At 39.4% G+C, this 18,580-nt stretch overlaps 1 protein-coding gene across 7 annotated transcripts; it reads right to left on the bottom strand.

The window, feature by feature from the left end:
• Positions 1-1,313: 1,313 nt before the first annotated feature.
• On the bottom strand, positions 1,314-18,172 carry LOC135102004 (retinol dehydrogenase 11-like). Of its 7 annotated transcripts, none has more exons than XM_064006594.1 (12): positions 18,024-18,172; positions 16,217-16,338; positions 14,504-14,691; positions 13,900-14,186; positions 12,847-13,041; positions 12,390-12,482; positions 11,531-11,655; positions 10,930-11,044; positions 8,520-8,711; positions 6,901-7,028; positions 6,486-6,575; positions 1,314-1,562 (listed from the first exon to the last, which is right to left on the bottom strand). In XM_064006594.1, exons 4-12 carry the CDS (start codon positions 13,919-13,921, stop codon positions 1,458-1,460), a joined length of 1,065 nt encoding a protein of 354 aa, XP_063862664.1. In that variant the 5' UTR covers positions 13,922-14,186; positions 14,504-14,691; positions 16,217-16,338; positions 18,024-18,172; the 3' UTR covers positions 1,314-1,457. The 7 variants fall into 7 exon arrangements, with proteins under 7 accessions (XP_063862664.1, XP_063862673.1, XP_063862716.1 ...); XM_064006603.1 differs by having other exon boundaries at positions 16,217-16,334; positions 18,024-18,158; XM_064006646.1 differs by lacking the exon at positions 12,390-12,482.
• Between the last annotated feature and the right edge of the window lie 408 nt (positions 18,173-18,580).

Consider the following 18,580-nt stretch of genomic DNA (forward strand, 5'->3'; position numbering starts at 1 on the left):
TCACACATCTCTCTAGTTCTTCCCTGCTGATTCTCTAATCCAATTAATCTGCATTCCTCCTTTCCAGTGTCACACATCCTTCTCTCACATCAAACACCTTACCTGCACCACCCACTTCTTCCCAAAACTCTGTCTCTCTGATTCTATTCTTCTCTGTTATAACTACCCCATTAATTTTTAGACTCTCCACACCAAAAGTGCCTGACATATTCTCATCTCTCATGAACTTGTACCATTTACGGCCATCTTCCATGCCCTTCTCCCTTAAAGATTCAATCCCGCTCCTCTCACACTTCACTTTGACATTCATTATCATTCTCCTCGTCAGTCGCTGTTGTTTCACATACGCTGCTTATGCATTCTGATACTCATTCTCAGCCTCATCACTTTCATGCCTCTTTTTCCTCAGCCATCTACACTGTCTACTCATTCTCTTTTACTCCTTTCTAGTCCCCCTGATTTCATCATTCATTCTACATACTCTTTCTTCTGCCTACTCTCACAAACCCTATCTGGTTCTCAGCAGCATTCCGCACATCTTCAACCAGTTTCTCATTCAGGTGCTCCACATCATGCACACTTACATCATTCCAGCTTCTTTCACTCAGATCAATCTGAAAATTCTCCTACCCTCCATCTCTCAATCCCTACTTTTCTTATTTGCCACTTTCACTTCAATCCCATCATGCATAAGGCACTCTGTAACCAGCATATTGTGATCAGACATTATCAACCATACCATTCTCATCTATCCACATGTACGACACAATTTCACGCATTCTTCCACTCACCAACATGTAGTCAACTACTGATTCATTCTTTCTTGCATCCCAAGTCACATGCCCCTCAGCCAAGCTAACATTCAGATTTTCCAACTCCATTTCATCAATAAACTCCCCAAGCATTTCACCATTCCTGTTTATCCATTCTCTTAGTAATGCTATATATGCATTCAAATCACCCATCACCATCACTCTTTCCTCTCCATGCTCTCCCACAACTTTCTTAAGCATCTTGGTTGTGAAATGGTGATCCAGGCAGCCATAGTGGCGATGTGTCACATAACTGAGAGTATTGTGGGATGCATAGTTGTGACCTCCATTGCTGGTGTAAGGCAGGGTCTACTGACATCATGCCTTTCATTCATTAACATATATATATATATATATATATATATATATATATATATATATATATATATATATATATATATATATATATATATATATATATATATATATATATATATATATATATATATATATATGGGTTAATAAAAATTATGAAGGTAAAATGGGAACCAAAGACACTAACAGAATGCCTATGTTTATTTTTGTATATGGATGATACAGTAATAATATCCATGAGAACAAATTTACGAAGGAAGATTGTGATATTAAATGAGCCACTACACGCAGATGGGCTAGTCTCTCTCTCTCCCTCTCTCTCTCTCTCTCTCAGTAAAAGATTTCACTGGGTGCAAGCTGGACATCTGCCTCAGTTATTTCCCACAAGGCCTTTGCCAGCCCACTGTTCTGTGCCAGCCAAGAGCTTGTAGCCTCCTGCAAGAAGACAATGAGATATCAATTAAAAGGATGAAAGGAGAGCAATCTCACAAGTCTAAGAAATGCATTCTATTTAGTTTCACAGAATCTTTTTAGCGAGCATCCGTATTACTATGAGTACTATTTAATTTAATCTTGTCTTTCTGCCTATTACAATTTCACAGCAATAATATCAAGGGATAAAATTAAATCTGGTTAGAAGTCAATACTGAAAATAACAGAATTTTAAAGATTTTTACAGTCAAGAATCACCAGCTAAAAATTTCTGGAGGCAACACACACGCTCCACACTCACTCAGTTCAATATGAGCCACAATGTAGATTACACAGCTCACACTCAGCTTTTTACAGAACTACCATCACTACTATCACTATGGCTGCTATTGTTGCTCACCATCCAATAGCTCTTTTTGCACCATACAAGAGCATACAATTCATACATATATCAATCACAACATTAATGAGAAAGGGTTGAGTGCCTCATCACTGTGGTAAGGCACTTGTTAACTATATTAACCTAATTGAGACATGCAGGAAAAATCCATGCTTGTACTGTCCTGTCTCTATATCTACTGTTGTCCAGCTTGACTCTGAATTCTTGCATGGACTACTTCTGCATCCAGGTTACTCTGGACTTTTAATGCCCTATGCAGAGGACTGAATTTCTCAATATCTTTTTTATAAAGAGATATTTTTAGTGTATTTCTATGACATCTCATATCTTTTGCATCCCATTCAATAGATCATCTCTATTCACTTCCTCTATTCTTTTTAGTGGCTGTGTGTTCTTACCTGTTCTTATCTTACTTTCTGTATTTTACAGGATTGAGTCAAGCTCCTAATCTTCCATATTTTAAAGTTAATTTGTCATATATATATATATATATATATATATATATATATATATATATATATATATATATATATATATATATATATATATATATATATATATATATATATATATATATATACGTATATATATATTTTTTTTAAGTTATGAAGCACTGTTCAGGGGGTGCTGTGAACTTATCATTAAACCCAGCTGTGACCTCACTAAACGTTTCCCTTTGTGTCTCACAACACAAGGGGGTAGTCACAGCCTGCCCTCTAAAGACAACTCTCTTCCTCCACACAAAACTACAAGCACCTAATAACACACACCCTTCACTCCAAAAATTTTAAAATCATGGCAACTCCTACACCAGCCTCGGAGTCCCCATCTGGGGAGGGGACCATAAATGTCCCCAGGTCGGACTGCCTTTCCGTCGACGACCCTAAGTGTCTTGACACCCCCCTCAACTTTTTCTTCATTAACTTCTGCAACATTCGCGGTCTAAGATCTAATTTTCAATCTGTAGAACACCACCTCTCCTCTTCTAAACCTCATCTTCTTTTCCTCACTGAAACTCAGGTGTCTGAGGCAACTGACAGTAGCCCCTTTTCTGTTCCCTCCTACTTTCTCTATCCTCATTTTCGATCCAAAGCTGGATGCTGCGTTTACGTGCGCAATGACTTAACCTGCTCTCGTGCCCACACTCTTGAATCTTCCGAGTTTTCCACCATCTGGCTACGACCAAAGAGTCATTCTCATACTAAATTTATCTGTGCTGTATATCTCTCTCCTAACTCCTCTGACTATAAGAAATTCTTTGACTACTTAACTTCCAAAGTGGAGCACATTCTGACCCTCTTCCCTTTTGCAGAGATCTCCATTCTTGGAGACTTCAATGTTCACCACCAGCTTTGGCTTTCCTCTCCCTTCACTGACCATCCTGGTGAACTAGCCTACAACTTTGCTATCCTCCATGACCTAGAGCAATTGCTGCAACACCCTACTTGTATTCCTGACCGTCTTGGAGATACGCCCAACATTCTTGACCTCTTCCTGACCTCTAATCCTTCTGCTTATGCTGTCACCCTTTCTTCTCCGTTGGGCTCCTCCGATCACAATCTCATATCTTTATCTTGTCCTATCACTCCAATCCCTCCTCAGGATCCCCCTAAGCGAAGGTGCCTCTGGCGTTTTGCCTCTGCTAGTTGGGGGGACCTGAGGAGGTATTTTGCTGATTTTCCTTGGAATGACTACTGCTTCCGTGTCAGAGACCCGTCTTTGTGTGCTGAGCGCATAACAGAGGTGATAGTGTCTGGCATGGAGGCGTACATTCCTCACTCTTTTTCTCGTCCTAAACCTTCTAAACCTTGGTTTAACACAGCTTGTTCTCGTGCTATACATGATAGAGAGGTGGCCCACAAAAGGTACTTAAGCCTTCCTTCACCAGAATCTCATGCACTTTATATTTCTGCCCGGAACCATGCCAAGTCTGTTCTCCAACTAGCCAAAAACTCCTTCATTAACAGAAAATGTCAAAACCTTTCAAGATCTAACTCCCCTCGTGATTTCTGGCATCTAGCCAAAAATATCTCCAATAACTTTGCTTCTTCTTCTTTCCCTCCTCTACTTCAACCTGATGGCACCACTGCTATCACATCTATTTCTAAAGCTGAACTCTTTGCTCAAACCTTTGCTAAAAACTCTACCTTGGATGATTCTGGGCTTGTTCCTCCCTCTCCTCCACCCTCTGACTACTTCATGCCACCTATTAAAATTCTTCGTAATGATGTTTTCCATGCCCTCGCTGGCCTAAACCCTCGGAAGGCTTATGGACCTGATGGGGTCCCTCCTATTGTTCTCCGAAACTGTACCTCCGTGCTTGCACCTTGCCTAGTCAAACTCTTTCAGCTCTGTCTGTCAACATCTACCTTTCCTTCTTGCTGGAAGTTTGCCTACATTCAACCTGTTCCTAAAAAGGGTGACCGCTCTAATCCCTCAAACTACCGTCCTATTGCTTTAATTTCCTGCTTATCTAAAGTTTTTGAATCTATCCTCAACAGGAAGATTCTTAAACATCTATCACTTCACAACCTTCTATCTGATCGCCAGTATGGGTTCCGTCAAGGCCGCTCTACTGGTGATCTTCTGGCTTTCCTTACTGAGTCTTGGTCATCCTCTTTTAGAGACTTTGGTGAAACTTTTGCTGTTGCCTTGGACATATCAAAAGCTTTTGATAGAGTCTGGCACAAAGCTTTGATTTCCAAACTACCCTCCTACGGTTTCTATCCTTCTCTCTGTAACTTCATCTCAAGTTTTCTTTCTGACCGTTCTATTGCTGCTGTGGTAGACGGTCACTGTTCTTCTCCTAAATCTATTAACAGTGGTGTTCCTCAGGGTTCTGTCCTGTCACCCACTCTCTTCTTATTATTCATTAATGATCTTCTAAATCAAACTTCTTGTCCTATCCACTCCTATGCTGATGATACCACCCTGCACTTTTCCACGTCTTTTCATAGACGTCCAACCCTTCAGGAGGTAAACATATCACGCAGGGAAGCCACAGAACGCCTGACTTCTGATCTAAAATTTCTGATTGGGGCAGGGCAAACTTGGTATTGTTCAATGCCTCAAAAACTCAATTCCTCCATCTATCAACTCGACACAATCTTCCAGACAACTATCCCCTCTTCTTCAATGACACTCAACTGTCCCCCTCTTCTACACTGAACATCCTCGGTCTGTCCTTTACTTATAATCTGAACTGGAAACTTCACATCTCATCTCTAGCTAAAACAGCTTCTATGAAGTTAGGTGTTCTGAGACGTCTCCGCCAGTTTTTCTCACCCCCCCAGCTGCTAACTCTGTACAAGGGCCTTATCCGTCCATGTATGGAGTATGCTTCACATGTCTGGGGGGGTTCCACTCACACTGCTCTTCTAGACAGGGTGGAATCAAAAGCTTTTCGTCTCATCAACTCCTCTCCTCTAACTGACTGTCTTCAGCCCCTCTCTCACCGCCGCAATGTTGCATATCTAGCTGTCTTCTACCGCTATTTTCATGCCAACTGCTCTTCTGATCTTGCTAACTGCATGCCTCCCCTCCTTCCGTGGCCTCGCTGCACAAGACTTTCTTCTTTCTCTCACCCCTATTCTGTCCACCTCTCTAACGCAAGAGTTAACCAGTATTCTCAATCATTCATCCCTTTCTCTGGTAAACTCTGGAACTCCTTGCCTGCTTCTGTATTTCCACCTTCCTATGACTTGAATTCCTTCAAGAGGGAGGTTTCAAGACACTTATCCACCAATTTTTGACCACTGCTTTGACCCTTTTAAGGGACTGGCATTTCAGTGGGCATTTTTTTTATTAGATTTTTGTTGCCCTTGGCCAGTGTCCTTCCTACATAAAAAAAAAAAAAAAAAAAAAAAAAAAAAAAAACACAACTTCATCATCAGGCTGATTGTTCTGTCAGGAAAACTATATTTTTTCACATCTTTCTTCATTCTTTTTTTCTTTTTTTTTTTTTTACAATTTCTTACTGTTTCTGTCAGTGTTGATTGTTGTGGCACAACAAAATCAATTATATCAATCTTGTCTTTTCCTGGTCAAACTCCATCTTTTTGCACTTTGTAAGGTTAATTTAACATCTATAACTATATTTCCATATCCTTTGTTCCTTTATAGGGTTTCACAATCTTTGTTATTTTTCAGTTTCCTTAAAAGTTTCACATAATCTACAAAACAAGCTCAAACAGCTGATTACCCCCTCCACTAAACCATTTATACTCATATATCATATATTGCAAACATGTCTGGTACCAGGACAGATCTCTGGGAAACTCTGCTTAATGTTGTGCACCATCATGATTTCTGATTGCTAATAACTGTCCTTTTCTCTGTCCTTTAAAAGGTCTTCCCTCAATTTTAAGAGACAATCCTAAAATGGACAGAAGACTTTTCAAGGACAGAAAAATAAGACCAGATGAATGGTGGTCCTCTTTATTTCATATACATGTCTTTTAGGATGCATGGAACAGTATTGCATTACATACTATATGCAATAAAATGTCTGTGTATGAGATCCTTACCTTGCACTCATCAAAGTATTTCCCAGTCACACCCTCCACTTCCTCCGACACTGCCAGGTGAATGGTGGTCTGAGCCCCCAGCTCACTGTCCTGTGAATGAGGGCAAATAGGGGTAAGGTGCAATGAGAAGTATTAAGAGAAGACAGAAAAGTAAACAAGCCAATTAATGCTGGAAAATAACAGAAAACAAGTGAAAGAAAGCAGTACGATAGTATTAACTGAAATCCTTGTCAAAAGGTGGTATGGTATTTTATTTGGTTTTACAGACTCTGATGCAGATAGTTTTGGCACTTTTGGGCATGTGATCATGCTTTCAACTGTTGTAAGAAAAAAAAAAAAAATTCTTATGTAGTGCACGTTTCCTCTTTTCTCTGCTTACTCTCTCTATTTGCTTCCAAAACCATAACTGACCCACCTTGCCAAGTAGCCTGAGCATAATTCTGGCAAACAGCAGGAAGGGTTTGCGCCACCATGACATCACCATCTCATCACGCACAAATTCTGAGTTGATAGTGCCAGGGTGGAGTGAGTTGACAACAACACCTGTGGATGGAAGTATACTGTGTAAGTATATTCTAGTTATAGTTCTTCCAGAATAATTTGGTGCCCAGGGCATTGGCAATAAATGACCACACTGTTGTCACCTCATTCACCACTTCTTACCCCATCGCAACCCCAATAAGTACTTGTAAGGGCAGCAGTAAAGGTCCTGTTGGGCTTTTTTTTCCACAAAATATCTATTTAAATTGTAAATGGCTTCCTTTGCTTGACTGTGCAGAGCACAAGAGTGGGTACCTGGAGTACTTTCCAATGTGACAGAGTAACTAGGAATGAATGATCTGACCTGGGCCCACAGCAGGCCAGCTGGGCACGGCCTGGGGGAGTCACGTATCAAAGACACTGGGGAGGCAATGTCACATGACCTGTGTGCATTGCCAAGTATAGTGGAAGACATACAGTCATTCTTTCATCTTCAAATAAAAAAAACATTGCATAAGCCATGCAGTCATATATAAAATATTATAATTTCAGATAAATTAAGGCAAAGGATGACAGTATGAGTGAAAGACAGAGATCACCATGTGCCTGTCAAGTGTGAACATGACAACAATGCAGAACAGGAGCAACCAACGCCCCGAGTACCAAGTTAGCCTGAAAGGACTATAGTTACATTTATATATATGTAGATCTTGTAAAACAAATTGCCAAATAGCATAATACTTAATTATCCTTTTCATTCTGACAAGATAAAGTGTTTAACTTTTCTTAATTCAATATTATTTTTCACTACAAACTGACCACTTGCTGATCACTGGAACACATAAAATAATGTTATTAAGACTGTTTTGCAATAAAAATTAGAGGTTGCTTAATACAAACACATGATGAAAGGATCAATATGGTTCCCTCTTTCTTCCAATTAAAAACTACAATCTCATGTATTGTTGCTATCTGACATTCTTGGACATTACCTGCACACACCAAACTCATCTCCAAATTATTCCAGGAACCAATATTTGTACATAATTGGGATAATGAATTCCTTGACATAAAGACCTTTTTTTTTTCCTTTTATCTGTATTCATGCCTTCTTCCATAATTTCTTATGAAGGCATTCCCTCTATCCACTCATTCGCTCCCTAGATCGTTTGAAATACTGTGATGAATTCTCTCTCTCTCTCTCTCTCTCTTATTATGCAGGATATCTCTCCTAATAAGTTTCTCTCTAATTTTCTATACATCAATTACTTTTTTTTGTTTTCTTTTAACACATCTAAACGTTTCATATACTACTGCTCACCTTAAATCAGTTTTCACATATTTTTACTTTTTTGAGGATTTTTTTTTCTCTTCTCCATTCTTGCTTCTTTCTTTTGTTCATAAGTTAATATAGCACACATTATGTCTTACCAGTGCTAACTTTTTTTTAAATTTTATGTCAGTCTTTCTAATTTTTGTAACAGTAAATATTAAAGTAAAATATATGTGCCACACACACAATTAAGTACTTCCACTACTAATACTTATTCTCACCAGAGCCACGCAGTTTCTCAGCCAGTTCAAGGGAGAAGAGAATGTTGCACAGTTTGCTCTGTGAATACGCCTTAAGCAGGCTGTAGCTTCTCTTCTTAAAGTTGAGATCCTTCAAATTAAGCCGCCATACGAAGAAGTGGGCAAGTGAAGATACGTTGACGACACGGCTGGGTGCACTCTCCTTGAGGCGTTCTGGAAGGAAAGTAGCAGGTGAAATGTAGAAGTGACAGGTCTTGAATTAATTCTATAAAATAATTATGCTATTCTAAAGCCTTTTAAATTTTGTGTGATTTAAGAAAATAGAGTAAAAACTGGAAAATAAAAAAAAAAAAATAGATGAGGAAGAAGGGAAGGTTTTCAATTACAAAAACAAAATAACAAAAATATGAATAAACGTTAAGGTGATTATTAATAGTTAGTTATTAACTAGTTATGATTCCCTATCTTTCCTCACTTTGAGACGCTAATCTATGGTATGAATAAGTGGAGGGTTAGAAGAAGGAAGTAGAGACCACGGGGACAAGAGCAGTAAAAGCTGTGAACATCCACAAACCACAGATTCTGCAACATGATTATTCTTATTTCTGTAGTAAAATGTACTATAGAATACCATTATAGTGCTAGGTTAGATATGAAGGTTTTATCATAAGCATTCTATATACCACATTGTATCATTTGTGACAATAGTGGCTCAAGTGTATTGTAAATCACTACATAGATGTATACTTTTTTAATTTTGTAAGTGCACATTTAAAAGGTCATATATTTTGTTAAAAAAATATTACATGTTGATTATGTAAATTGTTTAGTATTAATTTGACTCTATGTATTTGTAATTTGGGGAACATGTATTGTATATGGATTTCTTCTGGGGTGCTGCCAGGTCAGAGTGAGCAGCAAAGTCCAGGTGAGACAGTGTTTGATAGACATCTGAGTTATTTGTGAACAGGTGTCATGTGGGGCACACCTACTGTATGATGCAGTTACTGGTATAAAGGAATGGAGCTGGGTAACTAGTGTCCAGTGAAAGGCTATGGGAGGAGATGTGTAAGTATTTAGCTTTGTTTTTAATGTAAAGTGATGTTTTCCAGTGAAGTGTTTATGAGTGTTATGTACAAATGTTCAGTGGCAAATATCTGTTTATGTTGCATGTTTATATACATTCATCCTTGCTACACTTGCATTTTATTCTGTCTGCAGTACATTGCATAAAGTACGTATGTACTATTTATCCTTATGTTATGCACTTCTGTGTGATAATTATTGTATTATTAGTGATTGGCTGTTATACTATTTACCATTAAATACCTTATTTGCTACAACATTGTTTCCAGGGCATTATTGGGCTTGTTTATTGTGTTTAGACAAACTTAAAAATTACATGTCGAAACATTACAGTAAAAAGTACTGTAGCAGTCTTCTCGACCTTCAGTGAACATCCAGCACCATTCAGTACTACACAATTTCCAAACTTGTAAGTCAAAATAGAGTAAGTAGGATAAGATCAAAATGGATGACTGATTAGATTAAGAAAAGCATCATCCTACACTTAATAGAATCTTGTAATAACACCTAGAATAGAAACAAACTGATGCTTTTGGTAATGAAATGAATACAAATAGTTCATATTTGCATCAACAAAACAGCATTTTCAATAAAGTCACATATTTGCAACTGTAGAAGTGAATCTTTGTTTACAGTGCTGAGTTTTTATAATAGTAGCAGTATTATATGTACTGGTTCCCACTTTAATAATCACAACTTTGATGATGTGTTAGGTAGCAAACCCTGAGAGTAAAGCTATTAGTGAGCAACCATGAGAGGAGCTGCAATAAATACAATTATCAGTTTTAAAGTATCAAGTTTATCATTGGTCATTTAGATGTTAATGATGAGTGAAACACTGGGTTATTTAGCAATTGCACTGCACAACCAGAACTGTGCCACCGGATTAGCCAATATGCAGTGATTCAGACATATATGGATGCTATTCCTTGTGGTAACAAAGCACACCACACACAACCACATTACCTGGGTTTGTAGCAACCTCTAGGTTTCACCAGCACACACTAAGCTTCTAGAGCACTAACCCTACCACCAAGAACCATGACTCTTAGAACTGCTGCACTATATGAGTAGAAAGTGGCTTGAGATAAGTTACTAGAGTTGTGAAGGTGAAGATGGTAGTGATAGTGGTGGCAGAGATGCACTGCCTTGCAAAGCACACTTAGCTCTGTATGCAGCATAAATTGGCTCTTCACAGCAAGCATATGAGATGTTGAAAGTCATGGCGAAAGTAGAAAAAACACTGAATCATGAGCCATAAGAGTTTTGACCCCCCACAAAAGAGGAGGAAGAGTCAAGGCATGGCTGTAGCTTTGGATAAGGAATGTAGGCTTGAGACACTTACTAAGAAGCAAGTTGGTCAACAAAAAATGGCCATAATAGTTGGTGGCCATGGTCAGGTCAAAGCCATCACATGTTATCTCTTGTATCTCCTTGCCGCCAATCCCAGCATTATTTACCTGGAAAGTGGAAGGAGTGCATGAGGAGGTGAGTTGGAGAAAATGTAGGAAGATGTGATGAGAAGTGTCTGAGAGTAAGTGTAGTGATGCAGTATCTGAGTGTGTAGGAGCATATTGGTGCCCTGGGTAGATGTGTTAAGAAAAGACTGAGGAGGTGTAGGTAAACAGGATGGATGAAGCATGTAACAATGTAGATGGAATGAGTATGTGTAAGGAAAATGGTAGGGGAGGAGGGAGCTTGTGGCTAGCAGTGGAGATAGAGAATCTGGGGCTGTAAGGAACGGTATTTTGCAGTTAAATTAAAGGAAGTGTGTGGAAAAGGAGGGAAAATTGGTGTAATATTGGCCAAAGGGATGGAAAATGGAGGGAAAGAGAGGATAGCTCTGCTGAGGGAGTATGGAAAAGAAGGCTGAAAGGCTATTACATGACAAAGCAGAAGAGGGAATAATGGATGGAGGAATATGGAAGACAAGAGGGGATACCTACCAGGATATGGATGGCACCCTCTGTCTTTAGTACTTCTTCAGCAAAGGACCTGACAGAGGAAAGGTCAGAGGTATCCAGCAGACATACCACCACATTTTTGTTGCCTGTCACTGAGATGATATAGTCTGTAAGGAAGTAAAAGGAGGCTGTTATATGTGGAAACACACACACACACACACACACACACACACACACACACACACACACACACACACACACACACACACACACACACACACACACACAACACTGTAGTCATTAACATGCTTGGCTTAAAACCAAAAAGGTCTGGGTTCAAGTCCTATGAGCAGCAGGGCAGACAGGCAAACCTTTTAATGTGTAGCCCCCTGTTCACTTACCAGCAAGTAGGTATGGAATGTAAGCTGAGGACTTGTGACCTCAGTGTACAGGTGTGTAAGTAGTCTTAGTCCTAAGCAAAGATCAGTTACTATGAGCTCTGAGGTCTACCTATAGGAGAATAACTGAGTGTGTTACAAGACCAGCTGACAACTGTTGGTAAATAACACACACACATACACACACACACACACACACAAACACACACACACACACACACACACACACACACACACACAGGTAGGTAAACACGGTGAGATGGATGAAGCGATATGAGAGAGGGTTGTGAAAGGGTGAAAGGTAGGTATGTCATAGAATCACTTGCATGGATCATGAGAAAGAGAAATGTCTAATCTATCTGTATGTCTGTTTACAAACACTATCATTGATAAGGTGGATCCCATAGTGTGTCACCACTATGCACAGTATACACACACACACCTACACACTGACATCAGTTTCTATATAATCTACACAGAATGTGAGTAGAGCCTATCCTCACCAGCCACTAACTGTGCCTTCGTCTGGTTTCTACAAGCAAGGATGACCCGAGCACCACGCTTTGCCAGGTCCTTGGCAGTCTCCTTCCCAATGCCTGTAATACACAAGATGAGACATTTAGTACATCTCGCCAAACACCAATTCTGGAGACAAGGTGACAGAAGAAAAGATCATAAAGCAGAGTGGCTAAGTCAATGACGTGAGGTGATGAGTGGTCATGGCAAGGATGTAATTCAAGATGTTTTTTATAGTCACTAGTGATCAATCTATTAGTTACTGGTGGCCACATTTATTCCTTTCACATTACCAGCTGTCCGCAGTAAATTTCCAACATAGTTTTATTGACTTTGTAGCTTCTCTTTACCTGACCTCTCTTGTTTGAGATGTGACACACACACAAACACACACACACACACACACATTAAGAAGTCAAGTAATAGAAAGACAAAGAGCCTCACCTGCAGATGCCCCTGTAACAATAGCAGTCATCCCAGCAAGGCTACGAGTGGAGGTGCAGCGCCGCATCATGCACCGGTGCACCACCAACGCCACCACCACCACAACTACCACTGTTAGCAACATGGCAGCAGTTATTTTTGTGAATAAGGCACTATGGAGGGGAACGTCAGGGTGCAGGACCATAGAGATCACACCTGTAAAAATAACATCAGTAAAAATGTGTTGGAAATAGAGATACATTGAGGGCAAAGAGCATGGATATGTGTTATGTTGTTTGGCCTTTGGGGAAGACTGATGCTAGTGTCTGAAAGTAATTACGTTAATGTGGTCTGATGATCCTAGTATGGTACTTTTTGACTGGTACTTAAAACTGGGAGTTCTTATTAATTCATTCATTTACTTATTTATTCATTATACAGTTTATTTAATTAATTCAATTTATCTATTGTGTGTGTGTGTGTGTGTGTGTGTGTGTGTGTGTGTGTGTGTGTGTGTGTGTGTGTGTGTGTGTGTGTCTGAATGTCAGCGTCAAGCCTTAATTATTACTCCTGTGTTTTCTTAGAATTCTTAGAGCAATAATAAGAGAAAAATAAGGTAAACAACAAGTGTTCAAGTGACAAACTGTCTACAAGAAGTAGTGATGAGGTGGCCCCTCACAACAGGAGTTATCACCAAATGACTAATTCAAGGAGAAAAAGGGTTCCCATACCTAGTGATGCAAGTGGTGGAAGAGACAAAACTGACGCTAACAATTGGCCACACTGCCATCATCCTCCAATACTTTACCACTATCACTTATTATCAGTTACACAAGATTAATGACAACTCCACTGGTCAGCACCTAAGGGTACTCTTATCCAAGGCTATGAGTGGTCATTGTGTAACACTGCCTCTATCTACCATCATCATATCTGTTCCACTAAAGCACTAGATAATAAAATTAATGTAATAAATATTTTCCATCTGTATATCTAGCTATAGCTGGACAACTGATATTTAACAATTGTCCAGCCCGAGCAGGATATGCAGATATAGTTTCCTAGAATACTTGCTTAGAATAACTTGGCTAGGCATGTGGTATCATCCACAGGATTATAATATTTTCTTTTCCTCCTTCTGTTGGTGACTGATGTACTGGAAAATGGTGCTGGCTGTTGTTCAGGCACACTGCATACAAGTGGTGATGGTGATGGTAAAGGTGTAGCATTTGGTGATGGGTCCAAGGGTGACCATGATGCTGAGGATGCTGATGAAGCTGATGAAAACTCTTTGAAGGAACTATAGAGAGTGTTTCCTGAGTCCACTATTCACAAATATCCATGGCACATCTGTCAGAAAGCTGTAGATCCTACATGACAGATCCCTGTATGTGTCCTGGTTCCCATTTGTAGTAATTAAATAATATTAATTCAATAAAGAAACAATGAAATGTAACAATGTAATATCTAATTTGAATCCCATAAAAATATAACACATATAAAAGCCAAGTATTATCATAAACAAGTCAGTTGCTATAGCATCTGAATGCAGTTCAATGCATTTCCTTTAGTGCAATAAAGCTAGAAAAAAAGTGAGCAAGATTACAGTAAAACATTCATTGTTTGCCAAAATGCAAAGTATGGTCTGTACACTCAACCATTATTGTACTGTACTTACTTCACTTGTGAAATTTTCACTTGAATGTGTTTTGGAGTTGTCCAGCGTGTCCTTGTGAGAAGACATGCTTCGAAACAACTTCCATTTGGCAACACAGCCACCAGATGATCCACTTGGAGTAATCTGAGTCTTCCAGTACTCTTTCATTAAATATGTTCTCAGGTTGTTGAACTTGGATCTCACTTGGTCTGCAAAACAGTGAAATCCATAAATTTGCTTGCAACCACCTCAATGATCAGGCAACAGATGCCTAGTGCCATTATAAAATTATAACTGGTCTCATGGTAATCGTAGCAGTGCTCGTACACAATTTTATATATTGTTTAGGATGAGACAATTTAGCTGTCTGCCAGTCTGGGTGTTACAGCCTCAACAACTTATGGTTAAAACAACCAAAACCCACTAAAATCCTAAATTTACTTAGCATATCTTTATATCATAAACAAAGGATTTTCATTACATAAAAGCTGATAATAACCTTCCTCCATGAAGATGATCACTTCTGTTTGATGATGCAGATGAAAAAGATGACAGAGTCAACTAGAATTGACGAAAAAAGTTAACAGAAAATGTGCTTGTGTGATGGCGCCTTAAGAATGATTTTGAAAGGCAGTCAGTAGGCATCCATTATCCAGCCAAATCAGCAGCTGGTACAACCCTATTCAGGAACAGGTGTTAAGTGCATCAAACAAGGCTTTAGCTCCTTTCTCTTCACTAGAACAACAGTAAACAGTCTCAGAGGTAAGAAAAGCTACGATCAGCCTCTACCCATTCTTAGGCTACAGAGCAGGTGGTTTTCAGGTAACCTCAAGTTAATTTTATATGTAACCTCAAGTTAATTTTACAAGTAACCTCAAATTAAATTTACACAAAGTTCCTTAAATACTATCTAACAAATGAAACCCTGACAAGACCAATAGTACAGTATTATTAACTGTTCAAGGTTCAATCTTCTGCATCCTGATATCATAATTAACTGCCAAATTAGTATATTCTTGTAATTCCACAAAACTGCTTGAGGCATCTTTAGATTCCAAATTGATTTTAAAGACTTATATTGGGAGAAATTATTCTCCTCTAAAAAGAGTGGTCTTATGATGAAATGCAGAGAGTTTTCCAGAGATAAGCTTATTTTGGATTTTTTTCATTTTGTTGTTATTTGAATAAAATAGGCCAGTTTGGATATCAGCACCTCCATTTCATCAAAAACTCTTGGATTCTTCTAAGCTTATAAAGGTTATGTGGTCTAATCTCAACTTGCAACTTCATCATCAAATGGTAGTGTTTTTCTTAAAGATTGTTAATAACCACCCTCTTCAGACTGCATTATTGGCTCACTTAACTCAATTTCATGTTTCCCACCTACAATCACAGGAAATTATATGTTTTCCATCTCCAACCACATGAATTAACATGTTTTCCACCTACAACCATGTGAATTAACATTTCTCATCTTCAACTATGTTAATTAACATGTTTCCCATCTCCAACCATGTTAATTAGTGAATTAACATGTTTTCTGTCTCCCTTTCCATGCCGCCAACACTGTCATGTTAACACCGCCTACAAAACACAACTAAATACACAAGCCTCACACCAGTGCTGGTTTTGTTTTTGTTGCAGCCTTGTTCATTTGGGCTGTGGTGCCACAGCCTACACATCCCACAGGTGCAGGTAGTTAATGGGTCTGTTTATCAGATCCTGTGAATTTACCTGTCCTCTGAAGAAAAGTCTTGATATGCCACCACCCAGCTGCCCTGTGTGAATTGTGTCCTATCACTTCTTGATGGGAGCAGAGTTGTTGTTGTTATCGTTGTTGTTATTGTTGGGGCTACCTGGTAAAAAAATCACATGAGACCCATTGCATACCACTGGTTGCATAGCATAAGTCTAATGCATAGCTTCAAACAAGCAAAGCAAAACAAATATGCAGTAACACATGCACCTATATGTGAGAAAGTTGGCCACTCTTATTTATAAAGGTTGCTGCCCTTTGGAGGATTTTATAGTAGAGGGGAGGGTCAAAACCTGCCCCATCCAGCAGCATGGCAAAACTCAGGCAATAATCACTGAGAGGTGGCACAAAGGGGTACACACAAGCCATGGAAACGAGGGCAATAGAGAAGATGTTTCCTCTTGATTATAGTCTGACTTCTCTGAGAAGAGTGTGAGCCATCTGTGAAGATTGGTGTATGGGATGCATAACATTTGTTGATCTTGGCAAGGAAAAGTTGATTTGTGATTTGTGGTAGGACTGTGCCTTTGTAAAAACCAGCAAGATCTAAGGAGACAAATGAGAGTATGTCGATCCATGGCAGGATGAGAAAAACAGATGAAGCAGAAATTGATGGAGTAGGGAGATGTAGTGTGGAGTTCTGTATGAGGGCAGCTGTCTTTTCTTGCAGTGTCAAGTTCGCTGTGGGGATAAATTTGCAGTTTCATTTTTTTTTTTTTTTGGAGGGGGGCACATACGAGTGATATATAGACTTTGATATTGTAGGGAAATTTCCCTAGAAGTCAAGGAAATTTCCTAAATGTAGCAAACCAAAAACCTATTATAACCAGGGGGCTGTGCCCCCCCCTTGAACCCCCACCATTAGTACATTCGAACACAACCAGAAAGCTAAGGTAACCTAACCTTACCTTACCTAACCTTACCTATCCTAACCTAACCTAATTACATCCCGACCTTATTACTCGTTTGGGTTTTATTATAGTTTAAGCCATTACACACTACGTGGTAATAACCTACCTCATTTTGTTCTTCTCAGTATTCACATCATTTCTAATGATTACACTACTTGTCGGAAATTAATAATAATAGGCCTGGGAATGCACAGCGCTCTCAACTTTTTCTAAGTCCACAGGTAAACATAAATGGTGTATTGTTGCCTGAACTTCAGTTGTTTAATGCTTTGAATTGTGGGTAGCTGCTGGATAGGATCACTGTGTCTATAATTCCTCGGGCCAATCACGTGCTACCACCACTTAACACCACGAGTTGCACCAATAGGAAGTCTCTATAAGTACCCATAAGCTGCGCGGGCAGGTTAGGTTAGGTTAGATTCCCCACAGGCCCCCAAGCTTGCTTGAGGGATTGGGGGGCCGTGGGTAGAGATTGGGGACATTGGCTTAAACTATAAATTTACCCTCGTTTGCGACAAGGTAATATGGGACTAGAAATGTTCCTTGAGTGTGATCCAGACCGTGAAACACTTCATACTTACGTGCGATTTATTGGGGGCCCCACTTGGAATACCAAGAGTTTCATTGAGAAGTGATTTTAGTGGACGTGAAGTTGTGAGAGTGTTGCACATCTTCGTTTGATGTGCATCCCTCCCCTCTCATGTTGAGACCGCTTATTTGAAGGCCCCACAACCCTCCCTCTCCATAGTCATCGCTTCGCTTTCATCCTCTTCTGCTTCACTCTTAGCAACCCATTCACCCGCAAAAAACAACCCAAAAAAAGCAAGAAAAGCAAGCAGAAAACCTCAGGCAAAATCAAACATATAACTCTTACCGTACAGACTCCATGTGCTCCAGTGCTGCCTCCTTAGCAGTTGGGTAAACAAACATCCCACTACCACCAGCGACTACACCCCCAAAATTAGTTTTACGTATATTTTTTTTTTCAAATATATTTATATAAATTTAGGCAGTATATGATAAAATATGAACTGTAGGATAAATAAAAAAAAACATTAAATACGTGTTCGTAATAAGTTTAAGTGCTATAAGGAGTATGTAGTACATGAATCAATAATCATTTTATCACACCCTATGCGACTCTGGAAAGTGAAACACACACACACACACACACACACACACACACACACACACACACTGCATTACCATCTGGGGGTAAAATCAAATATTCCTAAAAAAAAAACATTCCTGAGTGAGGCTGAGTCAGCAAGAGCCGAAAGATCATGCTGGCCTCGCGGCATAATCACGCTGTCACCGTCACAGCAATGCAGTGTGTGTGTCCCTTGTGCACAACCCTGGGTACAGCAAGCACCATCCTAACTACGCATTGTCGCCACGTTCTGAGATGCACGTGTCTCTCACACGTGTAAT

This window comes from Scylla paramamosain, chromosome 1 (genome assembly GCF_035594125.1).
Source record: "Scylla paramamosain isolate STU-SP2022 chromosome 1, ASM3559412v1, whole genome shotgun sequence".
NCBI classification, from domain to species: Eukaryota; Metazoa; Arthropoda; class Malacostraca; order Decapoda; family Portunidae; genus Scylla; species Scylla paramamosain.

What these genes read in the sequence shown, in the direction of transcription:
- LOC135102004 (XM_064006594.1), bottom strand. Translation starts at nt 13,921, where the DNA reads ATGCCTAGCCAAGTTATTCTAA. An exon ending in GAAGGCACAGTTAGTGGCTG is followed by an intron (nt 11,656 to 12,389) that starts GTGAGGATAGGC and finishes ACTTCCTTACAG; the next exon opens with ACTATATCATCTCAGTGACA. An exon ending in TGAGAAACTGCGTGGCTCTG is followed by an intron (nt 7,029 to 8,519) that starts GTGAGAATAAGT and finishes TTCCATCCACAG; the next exon opens with GTGTTGTTGTCAACTCACTC.